This window comes from Pogoniulus pusillus, chromosome 4, assembly GCF_015220805.1.
Source record: "Pogoniulus pusillus isolate bPogPus1 chromosome 4, bPogPus1.pri, whole genome shotgun sequence".
Lineage (NCBI taxonomy): Eukaryota > Metazoa > Chordata > Aves > Piciformes > Lybiidae > Pogoniulus > Pogoniulus pusillus.
In genome coordinates this window covers 6,957,756-6,976,019 of record NC_087267.1, presented here as the reverse complement: position 1 = coordinate 6,976,019, position 18,264 = coordinate 6,957,756, and the positions used below count along the sequence as shown (strand labels likewise).

The window sequence follows — 18,264 nt, the reverse complement described above, 5'->3', positions numbered from 1 at the left end:
CTGAGGCACTTAGTGCCATGGTCTGGTTGACTGGATAGAGCTGGGTGCTAGGTTGGACTGGATGATCTTGGAGGTCTCTTCCAACCTGATTGATTCTATGAACAGTTGCTGGGCAGAACTACCTTGCAGTGTTGGCCTGAATCTCATTTGTCAATTTACCTTTTTATTTCCCCCACTCATGGAACAAAAAGTCGCCGCAGGGAGAGGGTTTTAGAAACGCATCTTGAGTCATCACACTGTTTCTTTGCTTAACTTTGAACCTATTGTAAATTTGTATTTGCAGGCTTCTATACTTAACGAGCCACAGCTACATCACTGGATCCAAAACATTTACGTGACACCAGCGTCACTGTGTTCCTCAGTGTGGGAGAAAAAAAAGTCATTAACATGAGTTCCACAGAGATGTGAAGCTTTTCTGCAGAAGTTATCCGGTCAAGAACAATGCAATATGGTCCAGAGCATTGTATTAGGTGACCTTCCTACCACAGCCTTACAAAGTTATTTTTGTATCACTTTCCTGTGAGCTTCTCCAAGCTTAAAGCTCTCCTTAATTTGATGCAGTGGTGAAAATTAAAGAAACTCAGCAGTACCAGCTTCCTTTTCATTTAACGAGCCTGGATCGTTGGTTATTAAGGTGACTTCTCTCTCTGATCGTGACGGGTGATCGTGGTTACTGAATGCAGCAAGAACATGCTCCTGACAGCTCATGAGCTCACACTCAGCATTACCAAACTTTCAGCAGTCATTATGGCGATTTGTTTACCTTTATATAAAACACTCTTAGGCTTAAAAGATGTTTTCAAAGAAAATAGAAGAAATAACTTTCATGAACTGAAGCTAAAACCCAAGGAGGGCACGGTAATAGTTTATAACGATAGATGCAGTATTTCGTTGCAGCAAGGATTATGCTGTTTAGGGAGCATAAGTCACATAAGTAGTGTTGGAGTGTGACAAAGCGGTGGGGCTGTGCGTGGGAACCTTCCTTCTTTTGATTTTCTGCTACGGCTGCAAATAGGGCAGAAGATACAACCCACCATGTCCCAGAGCACAACCGCCTCAGCTGTTTCCCTGGCTGGCTGTCTGGTCAGTGACAGAAATGCGCGTTCCCTCCGGCGTCAATCACGCGTGAGACCGCAGCCACAGCGCTGAAATGCTGCCCCGGCATTTCGGAAGCAAGGGCAAAACAAATGCGCCCGGCGGCCCTGGACAGCTGGAGAGGGGAGTCCGGCGGGAGGCTCCGACCCCTCCAGCGGCCGCCGAGTCGAAAGGCGGCTGGGCTGGTAGCGAGCTCCGCGGGAGGCGGGAACCTGGCGGCGGGAACCTGGCGGCGGGAACCTGGCGGCGCCCGCGCTGGGGCCCGACCCGGCAGGCTCCCTCCCGCTCCCGCTGCAGCCTGTGGCGCGGCCCGCGGGGCGTGTCCGGGCAGGCCTGCTCCGCCCCAGCCCAGCGGGACCGCGGATGCCGCGGGAGCGGACGGGGCAGGGCAGGGAGCCGTGGGGCGGCGGGCAGCGCCATGGGACTGGAGACGGAGAAGGCAGACACTCGTATCTTCATGGACGACGACAACTTCCCGCGGAGCGGTGGCCCCGCGCTGCCAGAGGTAGAGAAATGCAGGGAGGACGAGCTGGACCGCGACCCCAGCGGGATGAACGCCCACCTGCAGGTGAGAGCCAGAGGGGTCCCGGCCGGGCGGGCAGCTGCGCCGGGCCGCGGGGCGGGCGGGGCTGGCAGCGGGGAGGGGAGCGGGCCGCGCGGCGGGCAGGGGTGCCCTGCGGCCTCCCCTCGCCCCAGCTTTGCGTTACGGCAGAGCTGCATCTTCTTCCAGTTGGGATTCGAGGATGTGATCGCGGAGCCCGAGCTGACCCACTCCTTCGACAAAGTCTGGGTCTGCAGCCACGCCCTCTTTGAGCTCAGCAAGTACCTGATCTATAAGCTCCTGACTCTGGTTCTTGCCGTACCGCTGGCCATGGTCGTGGGGATCCTCTTCGCGGTGCTCAGCTGCCTGCACATCTGGTAAGTGCATTTTGGTGCTCATCGGTGCGTGGGCTCTGCAAACAGCGCAGCAGAACTCGCCTCTCACAGCATTACTGCCTGACCAGTCAACACTGTCTCTAACTTCTGTGAACTGCTTTATTTTTAAGGGGAGATGAATGAAAACAGTATTTTCTCTGTAATTCATTTCCCTGCCTTGCTTTTTACCAGCGGTCTGGCATGTAAACTCCATGGAGCAGAGAGCCTGTTCTACCACTTACGTGGGATCTACTGCAGTGCATGTCAGCATCAGCTGGCTTCTGGAGTAATAACGATAGCTTCTTGTATGTTGATGTTTTTAAAAGCTGGTTGTTAAGTTGATAAAAGTTGTATTTGAAATGAAAGGCCTCTGCAGAAGTATTACTCACACCTGGCACCTTCTCAGTACAGTCACCTCTTTCATCTTTTTTTTTCTCACAGATCAAAGCAAGCTTTTGAGGGCCCAGTTTACTCTTTCTTTGCAACTACCATATAATCTGCTGTCATCACCTTGCAGCTGGTACATGGCCATCTCTAGTGCACTGCCCCAAAGCACTTCCATCTAAGCAAAACAAAAAACCAAACAACCTGGTGAGCAGAGGAAAGTTGCTGATGACCATGGCCCAGGTTCCTAGGCAAATACAGTAGCCTTCCAAGCCATAGCAAACCTGGTGTATTTTAAGGAGAATGTATTGGTAGAATAAGGAAGAGTATCTCAAGACCAAAAAGATGATTATTTTGGAGAAGGAAGAAAAACAGGTTGATGAAAATGAGGTTGAGGAAAAAACTGAGAATCCAGCAGGCTGCAGAGGAAAGGATGACTGTAGATTATCGATGCCATCCCTGCAAACCAGGATTTTCCATGTGTGTGGGTTTTAGGCAAAGTCGTTTTGACTTGGATAACACTGGGATCATGAAGAAGCTGTTAAAGAAAACAAAATACAATCCAGAAACTGGGAAACAAAGCAATGGGCATGTGTTGATTATGTGAACATGTAGTTGCAATACCATGGGTGCAGATTTTAGTGGAATTGAAGTTTGGGTTGATGACATCGTTGGGAGTCACTTTGAAAACCAACTAATTTGAATTTTGGAGCAGAGATTGCATAATATCCACAGGAGTTACACAGATGTGAGTTTAACTGAACCCAGGGCTCAGAGGTCAGTTTCTATTTATGCAAGTTATCCCTAGTGACTGTCTCAGGAACTGTGGGTTCTCTGTACATCTGAAATAGGACTGTCCAAATGTGGCACTTGATTTGAAAATTTCCCCTTGACTTTGTGTACACATTGTTTCCACAACAACTGATTATCTTTCCCAATGTCCATTATCACTACAGAAGGGATCGTTGGTTTGTGTTTTCCTTGCACCCCAACATGATGGAAAAGAACTGCATAACACAGTAGCACCATCTGCACCCCCATGGGGCCCAACCAGTGTCACCATCCAAAGCCTGCACTGTCGTCTTTCCACAGCTACAAGTTGGATTTATTCCAATACAAAGGTGGAACAACACTGAGACTAAACCAGTTTATTTGCAGCATTTCATGTTCCAGGTTTCTTGGGAGTGAGGAGTTCAGAGTTTCTGGTTTTGAGAGGGTAGTGCAGGTACAGAGACCCTAGATACATGGTGCTTGCTCCATGTAGCCTTGTTCAGTCTGATGAAAACAGTAACCCCTTGTTTCGTGGGTGAGTGGACAGAAATGCCATTATAACTTTCTTTTCAGCTTTCAGGGGAAAACCCTGTACACACCCTCTTATATGGCTGCCTGCAGGAGACTTGAATCATCCAAGCCAATGAGATGGTGCCTTGGATCTGTCATAGGCAATGCTTTCTTTAGGCTAGGTTTGAAGGTGTTTCAACAACTTCTGGAGGTGCTCAGGCACAAAGCTCTGTTGATTATCATGCGTATTGTCTTAGTTTTGTCAGCATGCTAAAAATCCACAGAAGTCTGGCTCAGCATTTCTCATGCATAAAGACCTCATGAATTGCACCACTCATACCTGATAGCAAATGTTTTTCATCAACAAAAAGATTGCTAAAGAAGGAAGCAAGTGTGTGAGACTTCATGAACAGCAAAAAGAAATCTGGGCAATAAGTATGTAATAATGCACTTCAATTTTCATTTTCATCTCTAAAGCTGGAGTATATTCTGTTCTTGCTCTTAAACTGACTGCTTGAGACAAGATCCAGGCTTATATTACCTGATAAAAGATAATGCTAGGCTAAAACTGTGCCAGCTAGCAGGTTGGTGACCTAAATACAAGACAATTCAAGGAAGGCTCTTTATCTATATTTCTTCTCTTTTAATAATGGCTGTCATTCTCATCACAGACTATACATGGCAGAATTTGTCAGAGTGAGTTTTAACATCTTTCTGTAAATATTAGCAAGCTTTTAAACTTATCCTTAGATCAAGACTGTCCAAGTTATGGATTTTTTGAACATGAGCATAGTTTTCCAAGTAGTACATGACAAATAATGATATTTATTATAGATTAGGGACTGATTCTTGTACCAAGCCATGTTGGCCACCTCTTGGAAATTAATGCTTGAATGTCATCTATGCCTTATTGTGCTCTTGTCTGAATTCTGTTCTGGTATGTTGCATATTTATACTAATAGTCAGTGCTTCATTTGAGTATCCATAACTTGAATCTTGTATCTGAGGATTAATATAAAGAACAAGGACTCAGACAGCTTCGTGCTATTGTCAACTGGAGCAGTGGGTGCTTAGGGCTCCTTTTGGCTTGATCTTCATTCACAGTGGTAAGATGTAGGCAGGGACTTAGATACAGAGTAGATATGGACATACATAATCTCCTACCTCTTTCCCCACAACCCTGCTTACATACCTTACTGCTATCACACTCATCCACAAAACAGTTTCCCTACTGGCTGTCCAAAATCAAAATAAATTACAGCAAGGCTATGAAGACCCACCAGATAATATGACTCTTCTTTCATTTCCAGTATATATCCTTTGGCTTCTAAAGAGGAAGCAGGTGGATGTTTTCTTGCTTCCTCTTTAGTTTTATCCTTTGCAGTCTACCTAGTTCCTGGGATATATAACGTTTGGGTTTGATGTATTTCGTATATTATGCATGGGTCCTGGAAGGCTCTGGTTGTTCTCTCCTGCCTCACTCATAAGTGTCCTGAGGGTTAACGGAACTCACCAAGAAGCTCTGCAACCACTAGGCAGTATTTATCCAATTGTTCACAATACTTGTTTGTATTGTAGAGCCATGTAAGAATTTTAATTCAAAACAATGATGTAGTGCATGCCCATACTTGGAATTAGGTAATTTAACCACTGTATGGCATAACATTTAAGAGGTGGCATTAAGATATGTCTGAGGTTTCATTTTGAAAGCCTTTACAACAGAATATGTGGTTCTTTATTTTGAAGTGGGAATCTAGATTAATAGTGAATGGCTACTCCATCATCTTTGCCCAACTGTGAAAATCTGAACTGCTTTGAACTGAAAATACTCTTATCAGTGGGAATTAAACTGTGGTCTGCCCTTTCCAAGAGGTGTCTGGTTCTCAGTCATGTTCCCTCAGGAGAACATTTTTCAGCAGAAAAGAAATAATGTGAGTAAAAGTGAGAAACATTGGTAGGTATAATTTTGTAGATGTCCTGCCTTGAAGAGAAAATAGGATAGGATAGAAAAAAATGATAATTTATTCTTTTGAGTTCCACAGTTCCCAAAGAGGTGATTCATTTACTTATTAAAATAATGCCTATTATATAAATATATATATATACATACACACACATAGCAATATTCAATGAGAGGTCATATAGGCAGTCAAAATACCTTGGCAATGCTTCAGCTTAGATGCCAAATTCAACAGAGCTTTGATTTCTTCCCAGTGCTGTGCCATGTCATAATACTGCTGGTACAAATATTGCAGCAAGTGTTGACATCCACGAGATATGCCAACTTTACTTTCACTGTTAGACATTTCTCAAGCAGTTATTGTCTCTCTGAATAAAAGTGCAAACTGGGGAGAACCTACAGCAGTGAGAGTAGAAGATGCAAATACTTGTTTCATGTGTCACAAAACTGAATACATAGCTCCTAGTAGCACTTGGTTATTTATGTGTGCCTGGTCACTCCACCAAAGGCATATCACACTCTGATAATCAATCAATCTGGAAATCACCAGAAGTAAGATAACATACCCTATGCAGGACAGGATGTGTATGTAGGTACTTGTAGATACAAACAGAGACACACATTTTTTAGAAGATATCTTCTACTTATTTTTCATGGCTAAAGGATTTTATTCTCTGAGGAAAGGTGTTTGATTACTGGTCTAAGTAGGCTGACTTTTGTTTTAATATTTATTAACTGGCTGTGCTTGCTAGCATGTTTCATACCTCTTCCTGTGAAGTTAGCCTCCATTGGTTTTGGCATGCATTTACCATAAAATGCAATAGCAAGTGCTAAAAGATTATAAAACATTACCCAAACATTTTTATATTTACTGTATTTAACACTATTGAAAGAGGATGAGTTCTGGTACCATGTGAATAACCACTACAGCAGTTTCAAGTAGCTTGATCGTTGCTTTTCCAGCCTTCCCTAATGACAGCCTGGTGATTCACTACATCTTTCTGTGAAACTTCTGCATAGTGTGGTGTTTGGTTAGTTGTATTTTATGTGATTCTGTCAATAGAAGGTCCAATATAGAGGTCAGATTTTCAGCCTAACACCAGTATGGCCACTAAACCATGTCCTGAAGTGCCATGTTTACACACTTTTTTAACACGTGCAGGGACAATGCTTCCACCACTTCCCTGTGCAACTTATTCTAAATCTTGGCCACCCTTTCAGTAAAGATTGTTTTCCTAATATCCAATCTAAACCTTCCCTAGTGCATTTTCAGGCCATTTCTTCTTGTTCTATTACTCCATAGTAGGGAGAAGAGACTCACACCCACCTCGTTACAACATCCTTTCAGGTAGCTGTAGGGGGCAATGAAGTTTCCCCTCAGACTCCTCCAGACTAAACAACCCCAGTTCCCTCAGCTGCTCCTCCTAGAACCTGTTCTCCAGGCCCTTCATGAACTTTGCTGTCCTTCTCTGGACATGCTCCAGCAACTCAGTGCCCTTCTTGTTGTGAGGGGCCCAAAGCAGAACACAGCATTCAAGGTGCGGCTTCACCAGTGCTTAGTGCAGAGGCATGATCACTTCTGTACTCCTTCTGCTTACACTAGGACACAATGACCTTGGGGATCTTTTCCAATCCAAGCAATTCTATGATTGTGTGATTTCTGTTTCTCTGCAGTTCAGTTACATATAGATAGATAGATAAGCAAACAGGCCACCTTAATTTTAGATGACAGCAGAAGAGCAGTGACATAGCCTCTAGCCTTTTTAAACTAACTGAAATGGAAAAGGGGTGAAGTCAACACAAGCTGAGTAGTCATTTCTGGCATTTTCCCTGTGTTGCTTGGAGAAATACTTTTTGTTTGTTTGTTTGTTTGTTTTCCTTTGCATTACTGGTGTTTATGAGCTGTATTCTAACAGGTGGAACCCTGCTTTTATTCTGTAGAAATTATTCTGTATGTAGTGATATTATAGGTGGTTATAAAACACATAGTGTACAGGATTCAGTTTAAAACTAGGGACACATTATCCCACTAACGCTCCCAGTTCCATATGGTGTGTATCTTACTAGCTGTTTCAGCAGAGACAAAAGAAGAAAAGGTTTTAGAGAAGCTATTCTTATTTAAATCCATCTGGGTTAGCTTAGAGCGCAGCATACACATGCTAGTAGATGGTTTGCACTGTATGATAAAAGCTGAGAATCTGGCTAGGTAAATACTAAAAATAATTCATTTTGGCTCTTTACCTTTCTAAACTTTATTTATTTAAAAAAAAAAAGTGCCAATTCTTTTCTTTATTTTGGTATTCTGAGCAACACTCATTGGGAATACATATTACTTACTATTTTTTTTAGACCTATGATGAAATAGTAAATTAAATATTTTCCTGTAATTCAAATAAAAATCAGTAAGGTTCTGCAGCAGAATTATGTTGGTACAAGAATGGGATCTTAAATTCTGAATACAACAGCAAACTGGGACAGAGTTTATTACCTTTATCAAGAGAATATATAGCTTCTTCTACCTAATTTAGGAAATAAATGCCATATATGTAACAAGAGATTTTTCCTAAAACCTGCCTCCAGTACCACCTCACTACTACATAAATTATTTATCCATTTCATTTTTAAGTCATATTTAATTCCCAGAATAGCAAATCCCTTAATCTGAGCAAACCCAGATACTGAGCTGGAATCTAAACTGTAATAAGTAGAAGATAACAATATTTTCACCTTTGGAATTGTGATTAATAAAAATGCTGCCCCAAATGCATAGTTTGAAACCTGTCATTCATTATGGGTGTAAGTTAGAGCAAGAGAGGTTCCAGCTCAACACCAGGGGGAACTTCTTTACTGTAAGGGTTCCAGAGCACTGGAACAGGCTCCCTAAAGAGGTAGTGGGGTCTCCTTCTCTGGAGACTTTCAAGGCCTGTCTGGATGCGTTCCTCTGTGATCTGTGTTAGATTGCATTGTCCTGTCCTGCTCTGGCAGGGGCGTTGGACTCGATGATCTCCTTGGGTCCCTTCCAGCCCCTAACATCTGTGATCCTGTGTGTGATCCAGTTTATAAGAAATGACCATGGGGTTTGGCCAGTAAATTATTAAGAAAGGAGAACAACTTAAGAGTGGAGTTAGTTGTCCTGTATCCAATGCTCTCTTGAGCTGTCCATATGTGCATTTCTGGCTCACTTCTGTTGTGAGTATGCTTGTTTTAAGCCACCACTAATGACATTGCTTTGGAATTGGAACGCATGGAGAACATCCCCAGATGCTCACAAGGTGGATGCACAATACTTTCAAATATGCACTTTGAGTGAATAAAAAGATCTTTTACCTGACCAGGAGTTTTGACCTCCTTCTACATTAGTTTCTCATCCATGGATAAAAATCTTTAGAGGGTCAGCAATATCCCACTTTTCTGAGGTTCAGCATGTCTCTGCACTACAGTAATCTGGTGTAACCAGACATTGTGGTTTTGTTTGGTTTATTGTAGCAACTGGTAACAGCCATGTTAGATTGGTAGGACTGGGATGAGAATGGTGATGCATATGTGTTCTTGTGCATTTGTACCTCAGGAGACATCAGAGCAAGAACAGACCATAGAGCACTGTTCCCAGCTGATCAAACTGGGGAATGTAGCATTTTTGTTAAGCTGTGAAGTCATCCTTAGCAGATGACTCTGCTCATCAGTTACAGTGGCGTAGCACCAGGCTTGCAGCGTATCATATACACCAACCCTCCAGCAGCAGAGAGAGAACAGCGCAAGTTCACCCTTGTAAAAGGCATGTGCAAAACTTAGCTCAGCATTGCAAATCAGAAATAAACAGAGACAGAACAAAAAGAAAGCATCTCCTGTCTCCCTCCTGTGTTTCACACAAACAATCCTGGCCAGATACCCACATACAGCATGGTGGTGCTGTGTGGGCAGGCGCAAGACTGTGAGCAAACAAAATTGATGGTGAGTGAGTGAACGAGTGTACAATCAACTTGTTTAGAAATTTAGAGCTATAGAATCATTCATGCTTCTGTTTGGTTATCCTGATTTCCCTGTGCTGTAGAAGCAATCTTCAAATCTTCCATTTTCTCTTTTACAGGATTGTTGTGCCTTTCGTGAAAACCTGTCTCATGGTCTTGCCTTCAGTCCAAACTATATGGAAGAGCCTGACAGATGTTTTTGTCACACCGTTCTTTCAGAGCCTGGGCCGATGCTTTGCCATGATTAATATTCGCCTGGACCAAGAGTAACATCAGGGATGCAAAACAGCTGTAACTGTAGCTAGTGTGATACCTCTTTGCTAACCTAACATACAAGCACTTACATTCATTCCAAACTGTTACACTTCAATGACTGGTTTAAGTGAGAACATGATATTTTTCTCTAAAACACATTTCTTTTCAGGGAGATCAGCTGAAGAATAAGTAGGCAGTTTTCATAGTTCGGTATTTTAACAAAAGAGTGAATGCAGAGTATGTTGGCAACACTTTATTTTAATGGTACATCGATTGTTAGGTTAAAGGAGAATTCTCATGGAGGTTTAACAGCCACCACAGTGATAATGATTTGCATTATTACTGTAAATATTTAAGTAGACTGTGATGCTTTAGGTGAAACAGACCTGTACATTGACTTTACTGCAAGGATCATTTTTGGCCCTCACTATACAGAATGATCAACTTGATCCTTTATTATCAGCAGCTAAAATGAACGTGACTCACTGCACAAGTATACTGGGAACTGTTGTGTAATTCTCCTACACTGGGGAGGAATAGCTCCCTCAAAGCTTATCCCTTAAAATAAGGTGTTAGCTAATGATTTGGTATATCAGCTAATCTGTATATTTTATTTAATGAGAGATTAACTTTGCTGTATATTTTGTTCCTTTGTAAATGGCACGTGATGATTTTCTTTGAAGGATTATTTCTATAGTATCTGAATCTTAACCAGCCTATTAGACCATAAGACAATGCAAAAATTTCAGTTTCTAAGTTATCTAGATTTTTAAGTGTTGTCATGCAATTCATTATATATGGATGCATGTAAAAGCAAAGATTCTAAGCATTTCATACAAGACTATGCAAAAGGGTTGGACATATCTGTTTATGAGAAATTATTTTCATTAAATAGGGGTGTGGTAAATGCAAACCTGCCTATTTCTGTGTATTATCTGTGTGAATATTGTGATATTTAAAACAGACACTATGCTGGCACTTTAGCAAAGTAGCAAGCTCCTATAGAAGGCAAGTGAGTTTACCTTGTATCCTTTTCTTGTCTTCCTTACCTACTGACTTGCTTGTTTACTACTTCAAAGTCTATCTGCTAAAAAGCCCTTCTTCCTTCTCCACCTAATATGGCTTTGCAAATCAGAATAACAGAAAGTATGCAGAGGTACATTAAAATTAGATTGGCCTTCTGATGGGCTTATGCTGCTGTTTTTCTTTCAATACAAATGATAAGTTGCAATTGTAAAATGTATATATGACTTTTAAACTTTATATCAGAGATTTCTTATCAAGCAAAAGATACGTAATAAAGCAACAAAAGATATGTAATAAAATAATACAACATCAGCTTTTTCATATTTTCAACCTCACTTTTCCAAGTTTTTCAACCCTTTAAAAAGCTCTTAAAATGCCAGATTGCATTAGAACACTATGCAGTTCCTCTAGAATATGGGAGAGGGGAAAGAAATGGATGAACATCAATATGGTTCTGCTACTAACAACTGCATCTAATTTATTTATAGTGGAAAATTACATATCTCAGTGCATAATTAAGCCCACACAGAATGATTGCGTTCTCTGAAGCAGGTCTCTCAATGCAGAATTATGGCTACATTCAGAAAAACACTTTTTATGAGTGCATGCTTTATTTACTGATTTTCCTTTTCTTGTTTATCAGCCTACAGAAGCTAGCTGACACTGTATATTCTTTGTATATTGAGAACATCTTTGTATGTTAAAAGTATTTTTACTGTTTGTGCCATTTAGAGGTGGATTCATATGGCTTATCAAAACTGGATCTTAAAGATTAGTGCCCATGGAAGCTTCTTTGGAACAAATGAAAAACAAACAAACAAAACAAACCCCAAACTATCTTGCTGTTCAGATGTGCTCTTCAAGATACCTTTCTTATGTTAAAAGTGGAATATCTCTTTTGAAAATAAAAATTGATCAGGCTACGCTTGAATTCTTTGGGGAGGTGTTTTCTTCTACAGCATTGAGGGATTTTTACAAAGGTGTTTTCCACAGAAAAATATTCCCTTGATTAATTAACTTCAAAGAAGAAGAAGAAGAAGAAGTAAATAATACTAGCCTTTGTGTCTAAAAGAAGCCTTGTAAAAGTCTAAGCTTTGAGGGAACTCAGGTTTGGATCCAGACTTTGAAAATGAGGCTGTTCCCTAGAGAAAAATATATCATTTTAGGTCATGCACTCCTGGATATATGTATTCTTAAGTAGCTTACTCAAGTCATCTGGCTCTAGCTACCACAGAAAATCAAGAACATTTGGTTTGCTGATATTTTGGTTTAGGCTTGTTAATTAATTCTTTTCACCGTTGCATTAGCTGTTAGAAGACCCAAACAAGCTTGTAATTAAGTTATTAAAGCTGATAGTTTCTTCTGTATTTTATAGCAGTATCTTCTCTGGAATGGATGTGCTTGTCAAATACACATACCTCATCCATGGAAGTAATAATGAAAGGAAGTGCAAATATAAAAGAATCTTAGATACTTAGGTGTGAATCTGCCTCAAGCAGCTCTGGCTGATGTATATTGTCTGAGTTTTACTGATTTGACGGCTCTGATAGATATTCCAAAGCTCTGCCACAGGTGGTATTGTCAATAGCTGACAGCACTGTTGGACAAAAGGAGCTGAACAGGCACTGGTACTGAACTGTAATCTTCAATTCAGGAATAGGTTTATAGAATCATAGAATGTTGGAGTTTGGAAGAGATAAACCATCCCAGCTGATCCCTTAACAGCAACTTACAAATGAGAATTTAGGCAAGGAGTTCACAAATTCTTTCTCATTGTGTGTGACAAATGAAGGAAAATACCTGATTCAGGTGCATCTGCTTCGATGCATCTTCTTCCACTCTATGGAACAAGGAAAATCCTGTTGTTCTTAAGAGTAAACTTTCTATTATCATGGTAGAGCTGTGAGATTAAATAAATGTCAGATATTCTAATTCTAGCCTGCCTTATGTTAATGCAGACCTTAGGTTTATAATAATGAGCTGGAGATTCAGTTCTGTCAAGCGAAATATTTCAGCATCTTATTTATCATGAAGGTCGTAACTAACATACAGAACTAGTATTGGGTTTGTGTTTATGGACTTGTTTCTTTTAATTCAGACAGAACTTTAACCTAGCCCCATATGACAGCTATTTCCTAAAATCCTTCTAATCTGATTCTACAACTTTGGTGTTTATACCTTATCTTTTCCCATCCTACTTCTTCTCTCCATTGATTGGAATAAATACTTAACAGAAACTTTACATTAGTAAATGAGAAGCCTTTTTCCACCTGCCAAAAAATCCTCCCTCAGGCATACTCTGACTGGAAAGCTCAATGCATCCCTGCAGCAGTGAGACCTCAGATCACACACTCATATCTACTGGAAGTCAAAGAATGATAGGTCCATTATTTTAACAAGGTGGGATCACTCCCCCACCTGCAGAGATGGAGCAATTGCTGTTATGCTCTGTTAGCTCTCTTTTTAAGATGCATGGAAAATGCATGTGTTTGAGTTTTGGGGTTGAGTTTTTTTATAAATAAAATTGCAAATTAAACAAGGCAAGCACCAATATTCTGATGGTGTTGCATGTTAGTAGACTATGTTCATAAAAACTGCAGTATAAGACCTCCCATAAGTATATTGAACCAGAAGCTATGCATGAAGTAGTTTCTTCTTGCAAGGATTTACAACTGAGCATAGAATTAATGAAGGTAACTTTAGCCTGGTGACACTAATCTTCCTAAGTTTATTGCAATAAAATGAAAATGTCTTCTGTAGAGGCAATTCAGAAGAGAGATTAGATGGGTTCCTGCTCTGAATCATCCTCCAGGGAAGACTCTCTGAACTAACGAATGCAAAATGTTTGGCTTGGCTCTGCTGCTTTCCTCTACTACATAAAATATTGTATTTGCTGCAGAAATTGGACAGACCTGTGGAAGAAAATAGAGCTTCATGTAAGTAGTAGGGCAGATTCATGCCTTGAAGTCAGGGGGGAGTGTCACCTGTCCAGGATGTTTGATTTTGTCTTTTGTCTGACTTTCCCCTCCAGCTGCAAGTAGGAGGAAGGAGGACCCCCTCAAAAGGCACTTCCATCTAAATGGAATAAAGTGTAGAGATCTACATTTTTATTTCAAACATTGAGGAAAGTTTATTTTTCCAACTGCCTCAGTTTAGCAGCAGCTGCTTTTTCACCCCGTGTCCCTACCTCAACTTGCTTTTTACTCTACCTTACCAGAGCTATCACAATGCTGCAACTCTAACGTAGGATTGGCCATGAAATGCTTTGACAGTGAAACTTTGTGACAGGAAGTCCTAGTAAGCCTCAAGGGGTGGGCATTCAAGCACCATTAATAAGAGTAGTTCTTGCATAATTAATAATGTAATAAGACTGGCAGAATGGTACAGAACAGTGTTGACATGGACCAGTGTTTATGGTCCAGCTCAGTATTTGTCAAGGAATTTTATACTGAAAAGGGATGAGAAAAGAGTAACTTGATTTGTGCCAGGTCTGGTGGAATTAAAGCTTTAAATATGCCTCTCCAACCAAGACAGTTACAATCTATCTTGACTGAGACCTTGAGGGACTAGCTCTAATGAGAGATACTGGCACCTACCACAGTATGAAGATAAGAGTCAGACATCTAAATTCCAAACTGTAGTCCCTGCCCAGATGCCACCCAGCCAGGAACATGTCTAAACTCAGAAAGCACCTCCCTTTCGTGTAACTTTCCCAGAGTACCTGCAGTTTTACTTTTGTCGTGCTCAGAGCCACCCTTGTTTCACCGATTTTGCATCTTACTTGCGTCTAAGACCGGTCAAAATCCCCAAATAAGAGAACAGATTGCCTTCAACACTTTAAAATACACTTACTGTGCATCAGAATAGGGCAGTTTCCAAAATGCACTTTCCCAGGAGTGAGTTCAAAGGCACAGATGGGGGAAAAACGACTCTGAGTCTCTCAGGTGTTGGATTACTTCTTCTAGCCCTCAGGCTATTGTGAAATGTGTTATGGTAGCAGTGCTTCCATATAAGAGGAAATCACTCCTAGCTAAACGTTCTGAGAAGGAAAGAATATGAGGGGATCTCTCCCTCTCCTGGTGTAACTACTTCTTTAGTGAACAAACAGGCCAAGTAACAAACATATACATGAAAGCATAATTCTAGATACAGGTGGTGAGGGGTACCCTTCTCAGTGCAAAAGTTCTTATCCAGTGACTTATAACTGAAAGTGTAGAAATCCTCCAGAGAGAACAGGAACAGGATGAGCACTCTAAATCCTTCATGACTCTAAGCGTGTGGGGGAGAAAAAAAAAAAAGGAACACTGGCCTGGATGCCTGGATATTAAACCTATCCCAATGCAAACCCCGTGAGGAGAGGCTGAGGGACCTGGGGTTGTTTAGCCTAGAGAAGAGGAGGCTCAGGGGGGACCTTATTGCTGTCTACAACTACCTCAAGGGACATTGTAGCCAGGTGGGGGTTGGCCTCTTCTCTCAGGCAACCACCAATAGAACAAGGGGACACAGTCTCAAGCTGTGCCAGTGGAAGTACAGGCTGGATGTTAGGAGGAAGTTGTTCCCAGAGAGAGTGATTGGCATTGGAATGGGCTGCCCAGGGAGGTGGTGGAGGCACCATCCCTGGAGGTGTTCAAGAAAAGCCTGGCTGGGGCACTTAGTGCCATGGTCTAGTTGACTGGCTAGGGCTGGGTGCTAGGTTGGACTGGATGATCTTGGAGATCTCTTCCAACCTGGTTGATTCTATGATTCTATGCAGCAGATAGAGGACAATAGCACAGCTGATAAAAGCTCACCAAGAATTTTGGCAGCTCAGGCTTTCACCCATCAAAACATCCAAGAACGTGCATTAAATGATGCAATTAAGCAACTGAACAGAAGACACTAAAAGAGCAGTGATTTTCCTCTCCTTAGCCTCAGGTTTCTAAGTGCTCTGTACTAAGTCAGGCTCCTTACTGACAACCTCTGTTACCTGACAGCCTTCTGTTGAAACTATACATAAAGAACAGTTTCCCAGAGCTGATTCTAATCTTGCTAAATATATCAGGAATATTGCTAATACCATAACTAGAATAATTGCACAAGCTTGAACTATAAAAAATAAGAAATAGATAGTGATGGTGTGTAAGGACTGGAGAAGCAGGGAATGTTTGATATCACACAAAGATATTCAGCGAGTGGTCATGCAGGTTCAGTTCAGTTTCATGACTCATTTTGTGATGATTCTTTGAGGAATTTTGTCCAGTCCTTTTTTTTTTTTCCCCTGCTGGCTTCTGGGAAGAAATGTTTCCTGCCCATGCCAAAAACCTCTTCTTCTCAAAGCTCAGTGAGAAGACAATTTGAGTTGCATTTCCAAGGCCAGCTTGAGTTTCTACAATGCCTGGCAATTTTAGGACACACTTGGATAACCACTGTCAGTAACTGAGAATGGGACCACAAGCCTTTGCACTTTTAGAAGAGTCTTGCAAGTCTTTACCACATCTTTTCAAGTTGAGCTATACTCTTCCTCCATATGTAATGGGAGCACTTTGCAGAACTCTTGCGTGTATCTACACCAAGTCTCTGGCTGTTAAATGCATGTGCCTTTCCCACACAACCATGCCAGACAATGGGCCATGGCTCTATCTCTCTCCATTTCTGCAGACACAGCTTCCTCACCCTTACAGCTTGGTAGTAGCCATGTTATTTTCTGTGTAGGCTGTATTCAAGTTCAAGTGAGCACTGCTAAGCTTCATCAGATGTGACGGCTCGTTTCAGTTTGTATGCAGCCTATTCTGGGATTCATCCCATAAAGTTTACAGATTCCATCAGTTTCCAATATTCATCTAGCTGCAGTAGTTGCATGACTGAGAAATGTCTTTCTTAAGGGGCTGTGGTTCTGTGGACCAGGACCAAGTCAGGATTTCATATTAACAAACACATCTCTTTTTTAACTAGTCCTTGAGATATGCATTAGTACTGAATGATGGATCAAAATCTTCTGGTTTATGTGTGGGGACACTGACTAATTGAAAAGCTTTCCTAGGTATGAAAATGAAGAGCTGTTGGGAGGTGTGCATGTGTTCAGATGGGTTGAAAGATTGCAGAGACTACACCCCTCAATAAACCCATTTGACACTATGTACACAGAAATGCTTCGACAGCTGAAGATGTTTTAATGATGGCCTAAAGTGAGTTATTGCATCAAGAGAAAAGTTACTTTTAAAAATTACAACAAGCTTGGAAAGTTGGAAAACGTCCATCCAAAGCATTTGTTCTAATGTTTATGAGGAACATAAACTCTTAAAGAAAGTTCGCTGCTAACTGATGACCATATCAGTACTACATGTCCGTGTGGACCGCATTTTCAACAGGTGCAGTTATTTACATATGTGGAGCCAACATCGATCTTAGCCAGTGGCTTTTTTTGAGGTCAGTCCTCTGTTGAATTGGCAAAGCCAAATATACTGAAAGTTAAGAATTTCCTACTTCTGTTGCTGCAATTCTATGCTAAATGGCATAACACTAAGCCCACTATTTTTGTGTTAAGATCACAAATCTTTCACCATGTTCTGATTTCCTAAGAGAAACTGATGTCTGCAAACAACAACAAAATATAATTCATAGATATATAGTGTCATTGCAACCCTGACCCTAACCATCTTGGATACAATGAGAAATTCTTACGGCTTTTACACTAACATATGCCTCTGAGGTTACAAAGGTCCTTGGGAGAAGTGCATGGCGAAATGTCACCATCCCACTTCTCTTCTTTACAAGTAAATCGCAGTGGTTAATATGCATGGCAGACATGCACCGATCAGTTTCCTTCCCAGGAAAAATACAACACAGTTAAAGAGCAGGACTGTTAAATATTTGCATAGTTTTGAAATGAACCAGTTGAGAAAATCTCTTTTTCTTCATCCCAAGGATGTCCAAGTTTCCACAATTGTTCCTAGGGCAGCGATGACTGTGTGTAAACTATTGTCAGTGCCGGGGGTAGGCGGGGGAGCGCCACAAACGCCTCGCTCGTTCTGGACGTGAAACACAACTGACGTTTTCCATCTCCTCATTGCTTCCCTGCCTCCGCCCCAGCCTGCCCGGGCGGTTCTGCCGCACGCAGGCACCGTCGCCCCCCGCAACCCAGAGGCTGGGACCTCCTGCCGGTGGTCGCAGGCAGCGGCGGCAGGGAGAGTGGCGCTGGAGGAACTCTGCCCCTCTTGTGTCGCTGTCCCCGTGCGGTGTAGCCCAAGTTTCCAGTACAGGGTCCGCCTGCTACCAGGTTGTCGGGGCAGGGCTGCTTTCCCCTCCCTCCCACGGTGGTTCCCAGCCCCGTTACGATACGCTGAGCCCTACCGCGGCTTGTCATCCACCCAGCCAAAGGCAGGGAGCAGCCCCTGGCCTGTA

The 18,264-nt window shown here is 41.8% G+C and overlaps 1 protein-coding gene across 1 annotated transcript; it reads left to right on the top strand.

Moving 5' to 3' along the window:
* The first annotated feature begins 1,319 nt into the window (after positions 1-1,319).
* Positions 1,320-11,815, top strand: CAV2 (caveolin 2). Its single transcript, XM_064142083.1, has 3 exons — positions 1,320-1,663; positions 1,826-2,013; positions 9,723-11,815. The coding sequence occupies exons 1-3, from the start codon at positions 1,514-1,516 to the stop codon at positions 9,871-9,873; spliced, it is 489 nt and encodes a 162-aa protein (XP_063998153.1). The 5' UTR covers positions 1,320-1,513; the 3' UTR covers positions 9,874-11,815.
* The last annotated feature ends 6,449 nt before the right edge of the window (positions 11,816-18,264 follow it).